Source organism: Microcaecilia unicolor, chromosome 3, assembly GCF_901765095.1.
Source record: "Microcaecilia unicolor chromosome 3, aMicUni1.1, whole genome shotgun sequence".
NCBI lineage: Eukaryota > Metazoa > Chordata > Amphibia > Gymnophiona > Siphonopidae > Microcaecilia > Microcaecilia unicolor.
In genome coordinates, this window is record NC_044033.1 from 388082947 (window position 1) to 388098780 (window position 15834).

General features: G+C 41.6%; 1 protein-coding gene across 2 annotated transcripts in view; it reads right to left on the reverse strand.

Annotated features, from left to right (window-relative positions):
* The window catches only part of EFR3B (EFR3 homolog B), a 295910-nt gene that overhangs the window by 118556 nt on the left and 161520 nt on the right, over positions 1-15834 (reverse strand). For both annotated transcript variants that reach the window (XM_030198680.1, XM_030198681.1), the window contains one exon: positions 3491-3618. In XM_030198680.1, coding sequence (XP_030054540.1) covers positions 3491-3618 — 128 coding nt within the window. The remainder of the gene's footprint in view (positions 1-3490; positions 3619-15834) is intronic.

The window sequence follows — 15834 nt, forward strand, 5'->3', positions numbered from 1 at the left end:
TTTTTTGGGGGGGGGGGGGGGGTTATAAGCAGGATGTCCCAATTCTGACTTGGACATTCTTTCAAAAATGCCCCTCCATATCCTATATAATAATTGTCATCTCCAACGTTCTGACTTGCTGCCTGGGACCGTGGCTCATTCCGAGTTGGTCTGCTAGCTCCGTAGATCAAGCTGACATCACCGTAGCCATTATGATGTCAACTTCAGAACCTGGGGGAAAAAAATATGCCTCACAGCTGATCCATGTCCAGAGGAGGGTCGCTGGACATGGGTGGCTGGAGGGGGGCAGGGGAGAGAGGAGGGTTGCTGGACATGGGTGGCTGCAGGGGGGCAGGGGAGAGAGGAGGGTCACAGGACATGGGTGGCAGGATGGAGGGCAGGGGAGAGAGGAGGTTCGCTGGACATGGGTGGCTGCAGGGGAGCCGAGGAAAACCTTGCTAGCGCCCGTTTCATTTGTGTCAGAAATGGGCCTTTTTTACTAGTATCTTTATAAAATGCTAGAGTAAGTGAAGAAAATGCTTGTGTTTAAAGGGAGGAATTCTATAAACAGTGTTCAAAATGGGCACCGACAAAAATCACTGCTAAGCACTACTCTATAAAGGGCATGCCCCCTTTATAGAGTAGCATTTAGTGCTGATTCCCACGCCTAACTTTGGGTGCCAGACTTATGCCTGCTAAAACCTGGTGCCTCCCCCAATAAAGAAGAAAAGAAAACAGAAGAAGAATCCTCCACAGAACATTGGAAGGAACAAGACAGCAGAGACAACAAAAAGGCAACAAAGTCTTTATTGCAAATTTTCACTCGACTCGACACAAACCATGTTTCGACAAGAGACTGCATCAGGAGTCTAAAAACATAAAACGACACCAACTATATACAATTCAATACTGGTAGCCAATTTAAAATTTATATTATGATGTTTGACTCCATTATAACTAACCTACAATGTGATTCACAAACAGGTTTTCTATTTCCACAAAAAGACAGCTGAAAATGTTTCCACTTATTAAGAAAGCTATACATCATATATTTCTGATTCTCACAGTAAATGGCAACTTTCCTCAGTGGGGCCATCTATTTTCATTTCACACATTCCAGGCTGTTTCTGGACGAAGTACTGTACTGTAGTCACTCTTACCATACTGTGAGTTACACAGGGTTTACATTATCCAGCCTCCAGTCCCAACGAAAGAACAGCTGCAGAGGCAAATTATAGAGTGCCATACCTCTGCCCCCTCTCTCATCTATTTAATTACTATATTTTTCTTTTCAAGTTATAACCCTTCACTGAGCCCTGAAATAAGGCAAGTAAAACATGGGGCTGACAAATGAACATTATACCTATAAACACCCAAAATAAGCTTCATTTGAAACCAAAGCTTTGTGATAAGCTATATTGAGGCAAAAGCTGACATATCATTCTCTTAAGAACTGAATCAAAGCAGACAACAAATTACTAAGAACATAAGATAAGTTATGCAGAGTCAGACCACTGAGACCAAGGTCTCAAGGTCTATCAAGCCCAGCAACGCATCTCTGACAGTAATCAGTCTGGGTATAAGGAAGTACCTAGCAGTTCCCCAAAAGTAGATGTTTTTGTCATAATTCATTTCCAGGATAAGCAATTGCTCTCCCCACTCGACATGGCTAAATTTTTTTTTAATTTATAAAACTTTAGTATAAAAGAATAATAAGTTAACACAGACAGCTTGCCAACATCAAAACATTCAAGAAGAAAAACACATTGAAACCAGAACAAGAAAAAAAACTCCACATTATTAAAGTAAGACTTACAAAACTCTAAAACAACCCTACTCATCTGCTAACCATAGCAACAGTGGAGGAATAGTCTAATGGTTAAAGCAGTCGACTAATAATCAGGGAAGCCTGGCTCAAATCCCATTGGGGACCTTTTACCAAGCAGCAGTAAAAACAGGGCCGCTGAGAGGGGGGGACAGGGGGGCAAATTCCCCGGGCCCGGGCCTCCGGGGGGGGGCAGGCGCTGCCGCCACAGTCCAGCCCGCCCGGCCGCCCTCCGTCGCTCTCTGGCATTAAATTTAAGCGCCTCACCTTCGAAAGCACAGCAAGCAGCGGCAGACCACTCCTTCCTCCGTTCCCGCCCTCACCTGACCTAACTTCCGTGAGGGCGGGACACAGAAGGAAGGAGTGGTCTGCCGCTGCTTGCTGCGCTTTCGAAGGTGAGGCGCTTCAGGTCAGTGCAGAGGGCCCTGGGGTGGAGAGAGGGCCCGGTGGCGGGTGGAGGGGGGGCCTGGCAACTCTTCAATCATGGGATTAAAAAAACTTCCAAACTTTAATGTATCAATCTTACTTAAAAATAACAAATTATTTAGGGCCCTGCTTACTAAGCAGTGCTAAGGGCGCACTAGCGTTTTTCGCACACACTAAATACTAAAAACATCCATAGGAATATATGGGTGTCTCTAGCGTTTAGCGTGCGCTAATTTTAGGTGCATGCTAAAAACACTAGCACATCTTAGTAAACAGGGCCCTTAGCTTTTGTTAACTCTGTATAGGTCACCCCGAAGTTGGCCACCATTTAACGGTGCCATACCCGCTGCCTCAGGGGGTAAAAACCTTATCTGGAAAGTGCTATCAAGTTCAATTACCAAGTGCTCATGCCATAACTGAACCTGATAGCATCTTCCAGAAAAGGTCTTTATCCCCTGAGGCAGAAGGTGTAGCACTGAGAAACGGTGGCCAGCATTGGGGTGACTTATACAGAGTTAACAAAAGCTAAGGGGCCCTTTTACTAAGCGTTGCAAGCGTCTAAGTGTGCCCAACATGCGCCAAAATGGAGTTACCGCCCGACTACCATGTGGCTCTTGCAGTCATTTCATTTTTGGCACTTGTATGATACACGTGTCTGAAAAATATTTTTTATTTTCGAGCGCGTGTAACAAACCTGCGCCAAGTGGCATTTGGTGTGTGTAGGTCATTACCGCCTGGTTACCACGTGAGACTTTACCGCTAGGCCAATGGCTGGTGATAAGGTCTCAGACCCAAAATGGATGCGGCAATTTTCATTTTGCTGCACGTCCATTTTTGGCAAAAAAGACCTTTTTAACATGCGTGCTAAAAAATTGATTGACGCGTGCCCAAAACCCGTGCCTACACAACCGCAAGCCATTTTTCAGCACGCCTTAGTAAAAGGACCCCTAAGTAATTTGTTAGTTTTAAGTAAAATTGGTACATTAACGTTTGGGAGGTTTTTTTTAAGCCTATGATTGAAGAGTACAGGTGTAAAATGACAATGTGACAATGTGACAATGTGATGGGCAAATGGCAAGGTGTACATTGCATAATATTATGCTCTATGATTGCTGTGCACCTATGTTTATGTGTCTATGTCCCAAGCAGTTTTGTAAACACCTGCTCGAGCACATAAAATAATATTCTGTATATTCAAGTCACTTAAAAAATCACCCCTTAATTACATTAATTCAAGTCAGCTTCTCCTTGTAGACTTACCCATATCTGTGTCGGGCAACATCCCTGCTCAGTCTCTCTGAAAGGTAGGCACCAATCCGGTCCAGCTTCTCTGGAGCTGAGAGAGCATAGAAGGTCAGCTTCTCCATGTTTGCTTTGACAAGCCCATCCTGGAAATACATGACATAAAGCTTTTGAAATCAGGAAAACGTATCTTTGTTTTTCTCATATTTTTATATAAATTAAAAGATACATATGTGCATAAAATCTGCAATATGTCATTCATTAACAAACTTAGCACCATGATGTTCTAGTGGAGACCTTCACTGAAACTAGAAGAATCTTGGAGACATTTTTTGGCAGATTAAGCAAACATTACAAATATTGTCACACAGCATCAGTGGATACTCTGTATGAATGCTGCTTAGTTATCTAGATTGTAAGCTCTTTGAGCAGGGACTGTCTTCTGTGTATAGTGTACAGCGCCGCGTATGCCTTGTAGCGCTATAGAAATGATAAGTAGATAGATAAAGAGTAAATTTCTTTTGCCTTGTTTTGATTTCAGCATTGATGGACTTTGTGTATATTTGTCCAGCTCCAAAATGGATTAGATTTCCTGGACTCCAGACATAGGCACACTGCTGAAACAGGGTCATGTTGGGTCTCCATTTCCTGTTGAGAGTTTTGATTAATAGTATTTGTCTCCTTGATGGACTAATGAATGATTGTCTTCCTGTGTCCTTCACAGTCGCCAGTAAATCCCCATGGAAAATTTTAAAAATTAAAATACATAACTTAAATTGTACTCTTGCTTCAATCTGAAGCCAATGGAGTGCTAAATACAGTGGAGTGATAAATTCATATTTACCTGCTTTAAAACTCACATGAACAGCTGCATTCTGCACCTTTTGAAGCTTGCCCTTGAGAGATTTTGCACAGCCAGCATAAATAGCATTACAATAATCAAACTGCACCAGAAGCAGAGACTGAACAAGAAGTCTGAACACAATTTGTTCAAAACATTTATGAATAGTTCTTAACTTGTATGGTATTTGTATAGGGCCAGATTCTATAAATGGTGCTCAAAAATGGCTACCAGAAAAGATCGGTGCTAAGAGCAATTCTGTAGAGGGTGCGTGCACTTTATAGAACCAAGTTTAGTGTCAATTCCCGTGCTCTAACTTTGGGTACCAGACTTCTGTCTGCTGAAACGGGACAGAAATGCTGGCACCCAAGTTGGGCATGCTGACCCATTATTCTATAACAACTCACGCAACAATTCAGAACGCACTGATATTTATTTATTTGGATTTATTTACCGCCTTTTTGAAGGAATTCGCTCAAGGCAGTGTACAGTAAGAATACATCAAACATGAGCAATAGGCAATTACAGCAGTAAAATTATTCAAATAATAATACAAAATATGGCATAGTATATTACTTACAAAGTCAACACAATATGTGTAATAAAATATTTTCATTAATAAGATTATAAGATTCAACTTGAGTCGGATCCCTCCCCGGGTTCGGAAAGGCTAAAATTTGTACCATGAATAAAGTATGAGTAAGCTTGCTTGTAGCCACCATCTCAGTAAATGCCACCGCCAAAGGGGACACAATTTCATCCTTTAACAGTTTATAAAATTCCACCCTGTATTCATCAAGGCCTGAAGCTTTATAGGACTTAATTGGGCAATCGCCAATGTGACTTCATCCTCAGTGATAGGAGCATTCAAGAGAGAACTAAGAGAAGCTATACTGGGTCAGACCAATGGTCCATCTAGCCTAGTATCCTGTTTCCAAACAGTGGCAGAAACCCAGTTAGTAGCAACATTCTATGCTAGCAATCCTGGAGCATGCAGTTGCTTCCCCATGTCTGTCTCAATAGCAAACTATGGACTTTTCTTCCAGGAACTTGTCCAAACCTTTTTTAAACCCAAATACACTAACCGCTGTTACCACATTCTCCGGCAAAGAGTTCCAGAGCTTAACTATTCATTGAGAGCCCGATCTCGTTGGGAAATAGCAGGTAAATCTAAAATATGTGCCTATGCCCCTTTCATAGCCATGCCCCCTTTCGAGTTGTGCACTATGGGATTTGGGCACCAAATATTATAGAATAGTGCGCAGTCAGATGCATATGAAAAACCCAAGTGGTGCCAATTAATGACAATTGGTTGTTAGCAGTCAATTATTGCTTGTTAACAGCTCATTACCCAATTAAGTTATGCATGCATCTCGGGATCGCACCCAAATTTAGGAACCCACATCTGTGCGCCATATACAGTATCTGGGGGATAGCACTTTGAATATTGCTGCTAACAAGATAACTTTTTCTCCCACTCATGCTTTGCCCATGTACTACCCTAGTGCTATCCATAGAGTTGGAGTGGCCTGTAGTGATTTTTCAGTGATACGATCCACATAGAGTTGGAGTGGCCTGCAGTGATTTTTCAGGGATACTATCCAGACAGAGTTGGAGTGGCCTGTGGTGATTTTTCAGTGATACTATCCAGATAGAGTGGTCTGTAGTGATTTTTCAGCGATATAATCCAGATAGAGTTGAAGTGGCCTGTAGTGATTTTTCAGTGATACAATACAGATAGAATTGGTGTGGTCTGTAGTGATTTTCAGCGATATAATCCAGATAGAGTTGGAGTAGCCTGCAGTGATTTTTCAGCGATACAATCCAGATAGAGTTGAAGTGGCCTGTAGTGATTTTTCAGTGATACAATCCAGATAGAATTTGGGTGATCTGTAGTGATTTTTCAGTGATACTATCCAGACAAAGATGGAGTGGTTTCTAGTGATTTTTCAGCGATACTATCCAGATAGAGTTGGGGTGGCCTGTATTCAGTGATACTATCCAGATAGAGTTGGGGTGGCCTGTATTCAGTGATACTATCCAGATAGAGTTGGGGTGGCCTGTATTCAGTGATACTATCCAGATAGAGTTGGGGCAGTCTGTAGTAATTTTTCTGTAATACTATCCAGATAGAATAGGGGTGGTCTGGAATGATTTTTGGTGATACTCTCCAGATAATGTTGGTGAAAATTAATGGATAGCCCTGGTCAGTGACATTTATCCAGTAAACATGTGCTACTATACTGATAAGTGTGTTTTAATATCAGACCCACAGTTTCTCAGTCTCTGCTGTGATTTAGGAGAGACTTTGTTGCTAAAGGTATTGAAAAGTCCCTTGCCCACTCTAGGAGGAAGGCATCTGACACTGGTGCTATGTGTCACTATCCTAAAACCAAACTAAAGAACCTTCCTGTTCAGAGGACATGGAAGCATATATGCATCATGCAGGGGCAGACTGACCATACGGGCAACTGAGCAGTGCCAATGGGCCCAGAGGCTCTGGGAGACCTAGTGCTTCTCTATCCCCCCACCACCACCACCAGCAGCACCGCACACTAAAGTCCCTCGGGCCTACTTTGGTGGTCTAGTGGCCTCTTTGGGAGCAGGAAAGATCCCCACCCTTTCCTGCCCGCCACCACTGCTCTGTCCAGCACTGCCATGTCCGAGACTGCCAAGGCCTGTGAGACTGCCACAGGAAGTCTCAGAAGCCATTAAGAAGCATTGGCACCGAATAGATCAGTGGCGGTGGGCAGAAAAAAGTGGGGTTCTTTCCTGCCCCCGAAGAGGCCATTAGACCACCATGGCTCTTCAAGGTAGGCCCGGGGACTGTAGTGTGCAGGGGAGGGTTGCTGGAAACAAAGGTAGGAGCAGCAGCAGGAGCCCGGGAGTCAGTGGGGCTCGGGGTGGAGGTGGCAGCAGGGGCACAGGGGCCCAGATCACTGTCAGTCTGCCCTTGGCACCATTCACTACCCCTCTGTCTATGGATGACACAGATTAATCTTATTAACATTCAAACCAAAAATCTGGTATAGTACTAAGATAAAGGTTTGTGACCCTTTACAACTGTTTCTGCTTTAGAACCGTGTATACTCAGAACATGATTAAATTCTAATCTAGATTTTGACGAGAGAAAAATAATTCAATTCAGTAAATAAATCAGACAAAAAGAACATACTTTGATGCATAACCCACTTTTAGCTCAACTTCAGTTCATAGACAGATGGCTTGACATTCTGCTCTTAAATTTTCTAATAAAAAGCAAAATTCACGCTTCTATAAAAAAATAATGCAAGAGACTGATTAACAGTTACAGGAAAACAGTTGCTACTTCTCAAGATCCTACCAGTTACTGAATGAGCGGTTCACATACTTTTTCACACAAGGATACTTATCATGAAATGAATCTTTTTTTTAATAAATAATCCAAATGTATCCTTTTTGTCTGACTTATTTATTCAGTGCGGTTATCTTTCTCTCTTAGCAGGGTTTAAATTATGATCTAAATATATTCTGAGTATAAATTGTGTCAATATATAGACCACTTATTCTCAGCACTGTATATTAGAAATAATAAAGGAATTAATAAAACAAATTATTAAAGATTGTCTACAAAGCTGCGATACTGACTAGCATGTGCTGAATGCAAAGAAGCCCAAAGAAACTGAATGGGCTTCTTCGCATTCAGCGCACGCTAAACGGTAACGCTGCTTTATAAAAGGAGCCCTTTTTACTCTGGTGTCTCATTTTATCAGAGTTGCACATCAATTGCACCTATTCAAATGCTATTCAAACTGTGTATGGTACTTGCTAATAAAGTTTTACTTCTCAAATAAGCAAGTATGTCTCTCTGATTCACCAGTAAATTTATATTTTGGAGGGAAAAGACTTCAGATGCTCAACATTCTCTGTTAAAACAGCTAAACAGTGAATGACTGAATGCTTATATCCACTATTGACAGGAATGCTTTCCGATGTGGATAGTGCATGAGCTCCTCATTAGTCTAAAAAAACCTCTGATTTTATCAATATGAATAATGTATTTATTTTACTTCTTTTTATTATGTTATATACTTCTATTATATACCACTGATGTATTGGTGGTACTTATCTGGGCTTTAGTAGCAACTGCGGCTGGGGACTCTCTACAGAAAATTTCTGTTTCGCTGCAAGCTTCTTAAGGAGTGATATCCATAACCATAGTGTAGCCCGATTTATATCCTGCCTTCCTTTTCAATGCCTTCCTATTTAAATGCAACAAATTCAGGGCCCTCAGTATAATTTGATAATATAAATGAAAAAAAAATTGTAAATTGTTGTGAGAAATTACAAACAGAAATATTTGATACTTAAGTGACAGAATTAAAAAAGGTGTGGGATAAACACAGGGGATTCCTATATATCTAAAGGATGATATCAAAGAAGAACTTTAAAGACCTTCTTACTTAATTAAAAAAAAAAGGCATGGGGAGTGTAACCTGAATGCAGCAACTGGTACGACTCTAGCTACTTAATGGGCAGACTAAATGGACCATACTGTCATTTACTATGTTAATATGACAAGCAGAAGGACCAGAATTAGAGAGGCATTTTCGAAGGAACGTCCAAGTCTGAATTGGGATGTACTGCTCGTAATGTCTAAAAAAGCCGTCCGTCTCACAGCCATTTTTGAACAGGAAATACTTTGTAATTTCCAGTTCGAACATATGTGAGAAGGACATTTTTGATCTGAAAACTTCCAAAATGAACAGCCATTCTCCAAAATGAAACGTTCAAAAAAGCAGGCATAACAACGTCTTTCTGGCATCATTTGTACAAAAATGAACACAAAGACATCGAGCAGAGGAGCAGCCTAGTGGTCAGTGCAGTGGACGTTCAATAACGGGGCCCAGGTACAAATATCACCTGTTTCTATGGGACATGCAAGTCATGAACCATAAAATAACTTTACAACAGCAACTGACAATTATGAGCAAAGCTAGGCCTCTGTGAACCTGGGAGAGGGCAGAAAGAAAAACACAACTTCATTCCTTTATTATGCACTGAGAAACCTTCAGGCACAGAAAAAAAAAACCTACTGTACTTAACTGTACACTGCTACAATAGGTAGCTTCTATATGTAGGTATAACAATGTTCCACTCGATATGGAAACTTAAGAGAATAAAACCTTTTTTCCCAAGAAACATCTTCCGCACCCTAGTACAGTCATTAGTGATAAGTCACCTGGACTACTGTAACACTTTATACGCAGGCTGTAAAGAACAGACCATTAAAAAACTCCAAACAGCCCAGAACACCGCAGCCAGACTCATCTTTGGAAAAACTAAATACGAAAGGGCGAAACCTCTAAGAGAGAAACTACATTGGCTACCACTCAAGGAGCGAATTGAGTTCAAGATCTGCACAACCGTCCACAAAAACATCCACGCAGATGCCCCACTCTATATGTTAAACCTAGTGGACCTACCGCCTAGAAACGCCAAAAAATGGGCCCGCAAATTCCTCAATCTGAACTTCCCCAGCTGCAAAGGAATTAAATACAAACAGCCATATGCTACTACGTTTGCGTATAAAAGCACACAGATCTGGAAAGCACTACTCATGGCCCTGAAAACTATGGACAATCTAACCAGCTTTCGCAAATCTTTGAAGACACATCTCTTCAACAAAGCCTACTAAATACATCCTAATAAACCATTCCTTAAACTACTCAGGTGCATCAAAACACCTTTCACAGTACCTCAGCTAGCACCTACATCTAAACCATATACCTTCAACCGATTATTGAATGTATTTAAGATAATGTAATGACTGCATCATAACAACACTCTGTAAGCCACATTGAGCCTGCAAAAAGGTGGGATAATGTGGGGTACAAATGCAATAAATAATAATAATAATAATAATAATATTTGGAGGCTCACAATTTCCACCAAAACAGAACTAGTTATAGTGGGATTTGGACCTTGGTCCCCCTTGTATATGGTTCACTGCATTGACCACTAGGCTACTCCTGAGAGCTGCTTGCTGAGGCTGTCACAAAGTCTGGTATCCCCTTTTAGTTTCACTTCTTAAGGGGGTGGGAGGGGGCAGCATCAACTTGGGGATTAAGGAGGGGTCACGCCTTAATCCCTCCAGTGGTCAGCTGGTCATTCAGAACACCTTTTTGTTACTTGGATGTGACTCAAACAAGTCTAATACAAACATCCTTCTTTTTTTACTTGGACATCCCTCCTGTTCCATTATCTCTGAAAGACATCATAATTAGTGTGTCTAGTGAACAGATATTCTCAATGATAAGGGATATTGTGAGGCCATATCATTCCTGGTTAACACCAGACTTGCTGGAAAAACTGGTCTTTCTAGAGACAAACTTCCCCTGTTTGGTTTCCCTCAATTTCTATGCAACTGGAAGGCTGAATACACCAGACCTGCCAAGTCTCCTGCAGCAGGAGACTCCAGCCGAGAAGCCGGGATCTCTCGCTGAGTGCCCCCCCATCCAGTGGCAGCAGGAAACACCTTCATAAAGCACCATCTTATACTGCCTTTGATCCCACAGCAGCAGGAAATGATGTTTTTTGTTTTTATTTTAAATTTTACAAATAACTTCAAGATAATACTTGAAATCAGCAAAGATGATTTACAAAAGAAAACAACTCGAATATTTTACATCCTATATTGGTTATCAATAAGTCTATACTTTAACAAAAGAAAAATCAAAAATATATATTCAATTTTGCAATATAGAATATAAGTATTTCTAAATTTATACATCTATAGTCCACAACAGTGAAGGCATATCTCAACCCTTTTATTTATATTTGAAAACCTTTACTTTAGGAATTTTAGGGGCAGGGGAGGAAGTTCCAGGAGTTCCTAATATTTATGGAGTAGATGTTACTATTTGTCTTGGCTGACTTGAGAGTAGCAAGGCTATTTTAGAGTCCAGAAAAGAATTCAGTTGTTTAGGATCAAGGAAAACATATCTAATGGAATTCAATTTAACAACACATTTACATGGGAAGTTTAACCAATAAAGTGCCCCGAGTTGAAAGGCCTTAGATCGTAACTTAAGAAATTCTTTACGCCTTCTCTGGGTTGCCTTAGAGACGTCCGGAAACATTCTTATCTTAAAGTTCATGAAAAGTTGGTCTCTATGAAGAAAAAATTGCTTGAGAATCCAATCTCTATCTGGCTGCAGCACAAAGGAGACTATTAAAGTCATTGGCACCAAACCTAAATTATCATCTTCTAATGTCTGTGTTAGATTCAAATCCAAAACATCGAAAGACGTTTCGGGTCTTTGACCTTCCACTTTTTCTTGTTCCCTTCTTTTATATGGTAATAAATAGTAGATTTTTGATATAGGAGGAAATGCAGTCTCAGGAATTTCCAGAACTTCACGCATGTATTTTTTAAAAGTTAATGCAGGTGCAATCATAGGTTGTTTTGGAAAATTTATCAATCTTAATGTGTTAGATCGTTGAGCATTTTCCAAATTTTCTATCTTGTTCTGGAGATATGAATTTTCTTTTATCAAATTAACTTGTAATTGTTGGATAGTTTGTATCTCTTTTGAATTATTCTCCGTTAGTGTTTCCAAATTTTGCAACTTTGTCTCCATTACAGGTATTTTATTTAGGAAAATTTGAGATTGTTCACATATAGAGGACATTTTTTTAGATAAAGAGTTTTCCAAACTCTTCAAAGCTTCCCAGATAGCTTCCAAAGTGATATTTTCTGGCTTTTCCCCTAAAGCAGATTTACTTGGTAACTCCCTTTGTAAAGTTTCCACCATCAAGCCTGCTTCTCTCATCGATGGCTCTTCAGTCAAGGCTTCTCCTCCACTCGATTCCCGCACTGCCTGTGCGGTTAGCATCAGCAGGCTAACTTCCGGGTTGGGTCCTGTTCCGGGAGACCCCGCCGCCACTTGGAAACTTGGGGCTTCTCGGTCACTCCTCGGCGTGTCTGCCGGCATGGGAGGAGCTGACCTCTGCTCGGGGCTCAACGTTGTCTCCATCTCTGGACAGGAATGCGGCTCTCCTCTCCCCACAATCTCCGTCTGCAGAGCACCCGCTCCCGACATCGTTCCTGGAACCAAGAAGCGTTCAATCAAACCAGGTACCGGCGAAGCAGAGACCGCGGGTCCGGTTCTCTGTCTTCCCCTCCTCTTAGGCATATTAGCATACAAAGGATAAACTGTTTTCAGGAAATTAAAGGTGCGTGGTTCGGAGTGCTTCTCAGCACTTCCTTCCCATCGCCATCTTGCCTCCCCCATGATGTTTTTTATGAAGGTGTTTCCTGCTGACGCTGGACAGGGAAACCACTCCTTTTCCCGCTGGGTGCTGGACGCAAATCAGCTGTGCTAGGGTGGACTAATGGGTCAGGATGTGTGGAGCAATGGGTGTTGCGGGTAGAGCAATGGGCTGAGTGGGGTGAGCTGGGGCAGGCCTTTTATCTTCCACTGAGTAGGTCAGCCCCCTTGGCAGCTCTGGTACATTGTCTCACTAAAGAAATACATGCCCATATTCCTTACCTTCAGTGTCTTGCTTTGGTTTTGCCAGTTGACACTCCAGTCAGTGCTTCCTGTTATCTTTTATTCCAGTGGGTTCTATTAACCCCCTATACAGAACCATTAAAAAACAGAATATCCTCCTCTACTACCCCATGCCTCTCTGCTTCTGCTGTAGTCTTTGTCACTGCCTGCCCAGACTGCTGTTTTGGTTCTTGTGGGTTAGAGTTAGCATATTTGCCCTGAGAGAAAAGAGGACACAAAATATCATCCCGCCCCACCCCTGGCTCACCCCAACCCATGGCACACCCCACTCTCTGTCACCTTGACCCCCCCCCCCCCCCCAAGAAAGCCAGATTCCTTCTCTCTCCCCCTATATATATTGCCTCCAGTCTCCCCAATCTTTTTTCCAGCCTCCCTCTACCCACCTGACCCCATACACATCCCTTCCCCTCTCCTCCTGTACCATACTGTAGTGCCTTGGTGGTCTAGTGGCCTCTTTGGAACAGAAAAGAGCCTCCTTGTTCCTACCTGGCGTGGCTGCAGACCTGTTTTGCTCCAGGCGCCGCTTCAAAATGGCTGCCGAGAGTTCAAGCAGTGACCTTGCAAGACTTCTGCAGAAGTCTATTTAGGCCGCCACTTCAAGAGCCTGAGATCTGCACTGCTCATACTGCAAGACTGGCCCAAAGATGGGGGCACAAAACAAAATTTTGGCTCAGGGTTCTACAATCATTGGAATGGCCTGCACTTAAATAGAGGTCTTTATTGATCTCTGCCTCTGGGACACACTCCACTGCACTCCCTCAGAGAATGGGATCCTGCTCTTCTTGCAACTGACTCAGCAGAGACAGGTCATGCCATGGCTGTGAATGAGATGGCACATCAGTATCTGAGAAAGTCAGCCATAGTTATTGTTGATTATCACCTACCATGCGAAACAGAAGAGCTGAACTCTAGCTTCCGCCAGGACCAGCATTCTCTGGGATGTTATAGTTATACTTTCATCTTACAAAAAAGGGGGAAATAACTAATTCAGTTGGAGTATACAAACAACATTACACCTCACTAGACTCCAACTTTTATATGCAAATTTCTCTTTATTATAAATATTTATGCCTTATACCAGCTACTAACTTTAAACATTAAACCACTCATTCATCACCTTTCAACCACCACTCACCCTGTATACCAGTTATCTAAAATATCATGTTAAACCATTATACATGAAAAAAATCCAGCTTCATAACATTGATGTGGCAGACAGTCCATGGCAATCAATCATGTCCACTGCTGTAATATGCTGTAAAACCGTCATAACGACGTCCACTGTGTGGCCTTTTATTAGTCAGTTTTCAGCAGCTGGTTACGTCGCTCCTCGTTGGCACGTAGGAGCTATTGCACACAGAAGTTCTCAGCACTGCTGTTTACAAACTGCCACATTGTCCTGTGGCTTTCATTGTATAGGTTTCACAAGTATTGGGTGAATGGGTAAACCCACCACAAGGTAGTTACACACAATGTGTGTAACTACCTTGTGGTGGGTTTGCCCATTCACCCCTTTTTTATTGGAATTGATGCTTTCTGAATGTGTCAACTTGCCCTGCTGAGAAAGGGTCTAGTATGGTGCAGTGGTATTTCACTGAGATAAGTTTCCTTAACCTTTGATGGTGCAGGGCACATCTGCAAGCCTGTTGTAAACGTCTTCACAGACGCTCTATGTAACTTCATGATTACTCTCATTAAATGTTAATTTGTCAATCTTGCAAATCTGGAAAGTTGGGGGGAGGAGTTAAGGGGTGAGATGGGGGGGGGGGGTAAAACAATTTAAAAAACTGTTGATGGCAATTATTACCTCACTTTTATTAATGAATGCTGTATACTTTACTATATTATATATTGAGTTAACTGGTTGTGTATACTAAGTTGTTCCTTCAATAAAAAATGTTGAAACAAACTAGGTTATCCTTCTAGCCCCTATGACTACCGAGGAGCTGCTGGCTGACATATCAAATGCTTCAGAAGTGGATCTCATCAGGTGCTTTCTGCATGCTTCCTCATTTCCCAGAGGCTGTGATTCTTAGAGAATCTTTCATTCCTCCATTAAATTATTGCTTGATTTCTGTTGATATATTAGGTCAAATTTGAGATTGTTATCCACATTAGTGGACAATAAATTGTCTTGCAGGGAAATTAATAAAATGAGCTGAAATAAATTGTCATTCTTGTGAATTCCATATAGCAATTAGCCTTACAAATGGTTGTTTGCTTGTTCAGGTTAAGCATATTGGAAGGTCTATTTTCTGTGATACATTATGGTAATAGCACACATTAAGCAGCAATTAGCACATGTGAGTTATAACTAATGTGCATTATTTCACCATAATATGTGAAAATCTGACCCAGCACGTGTTATGATACAATGAGATGTCTGCATGTAAATGCATGCAAAGCAGTTCATTGATAATGCAGCCAGAATTAAATTTTGGAAAACTAATACCACCTCCAAAGTGGCCTGAAGCTCCCTGGGAACAACTTAAAGGGCGAGTGCTTAGAAATAAATACACACCACTCCCACCTCTCTTTTCAGATAAATCTGTCCTTTATTTGCAGCCAGATCCTTTAGTAGATAGAGGTACCACACAAGTACTACTATGGAGCTCAGGTTGCCATTTTAACTCAGTGAACTGCCAGGGCTCGAGGGCCTGGAGATTGTTCCTGCCCCCTAAAGCACCTTCCCTCCAAGTAAGGCCTCAAGTAGGTGTTGGGAATATTCATTTATTTACTTGTAGCCTACCTGAACCACGCAGATAACAAAGTAACATCCATAATTAAAATAAATTCTAACCGTTGAAACAAAATATATCACATAAAAACTTAAAACATCAGTACTCTCCTAAACACTCAATAGAAAGTTGACAGACAAAACACAAAAGAAATAGAAAACAAAATATGGGGACGGGAGGGTTTCTCAGGGCAGGGAGGGGATGAAAAGAGCTTGAGAGTGCGAAGTA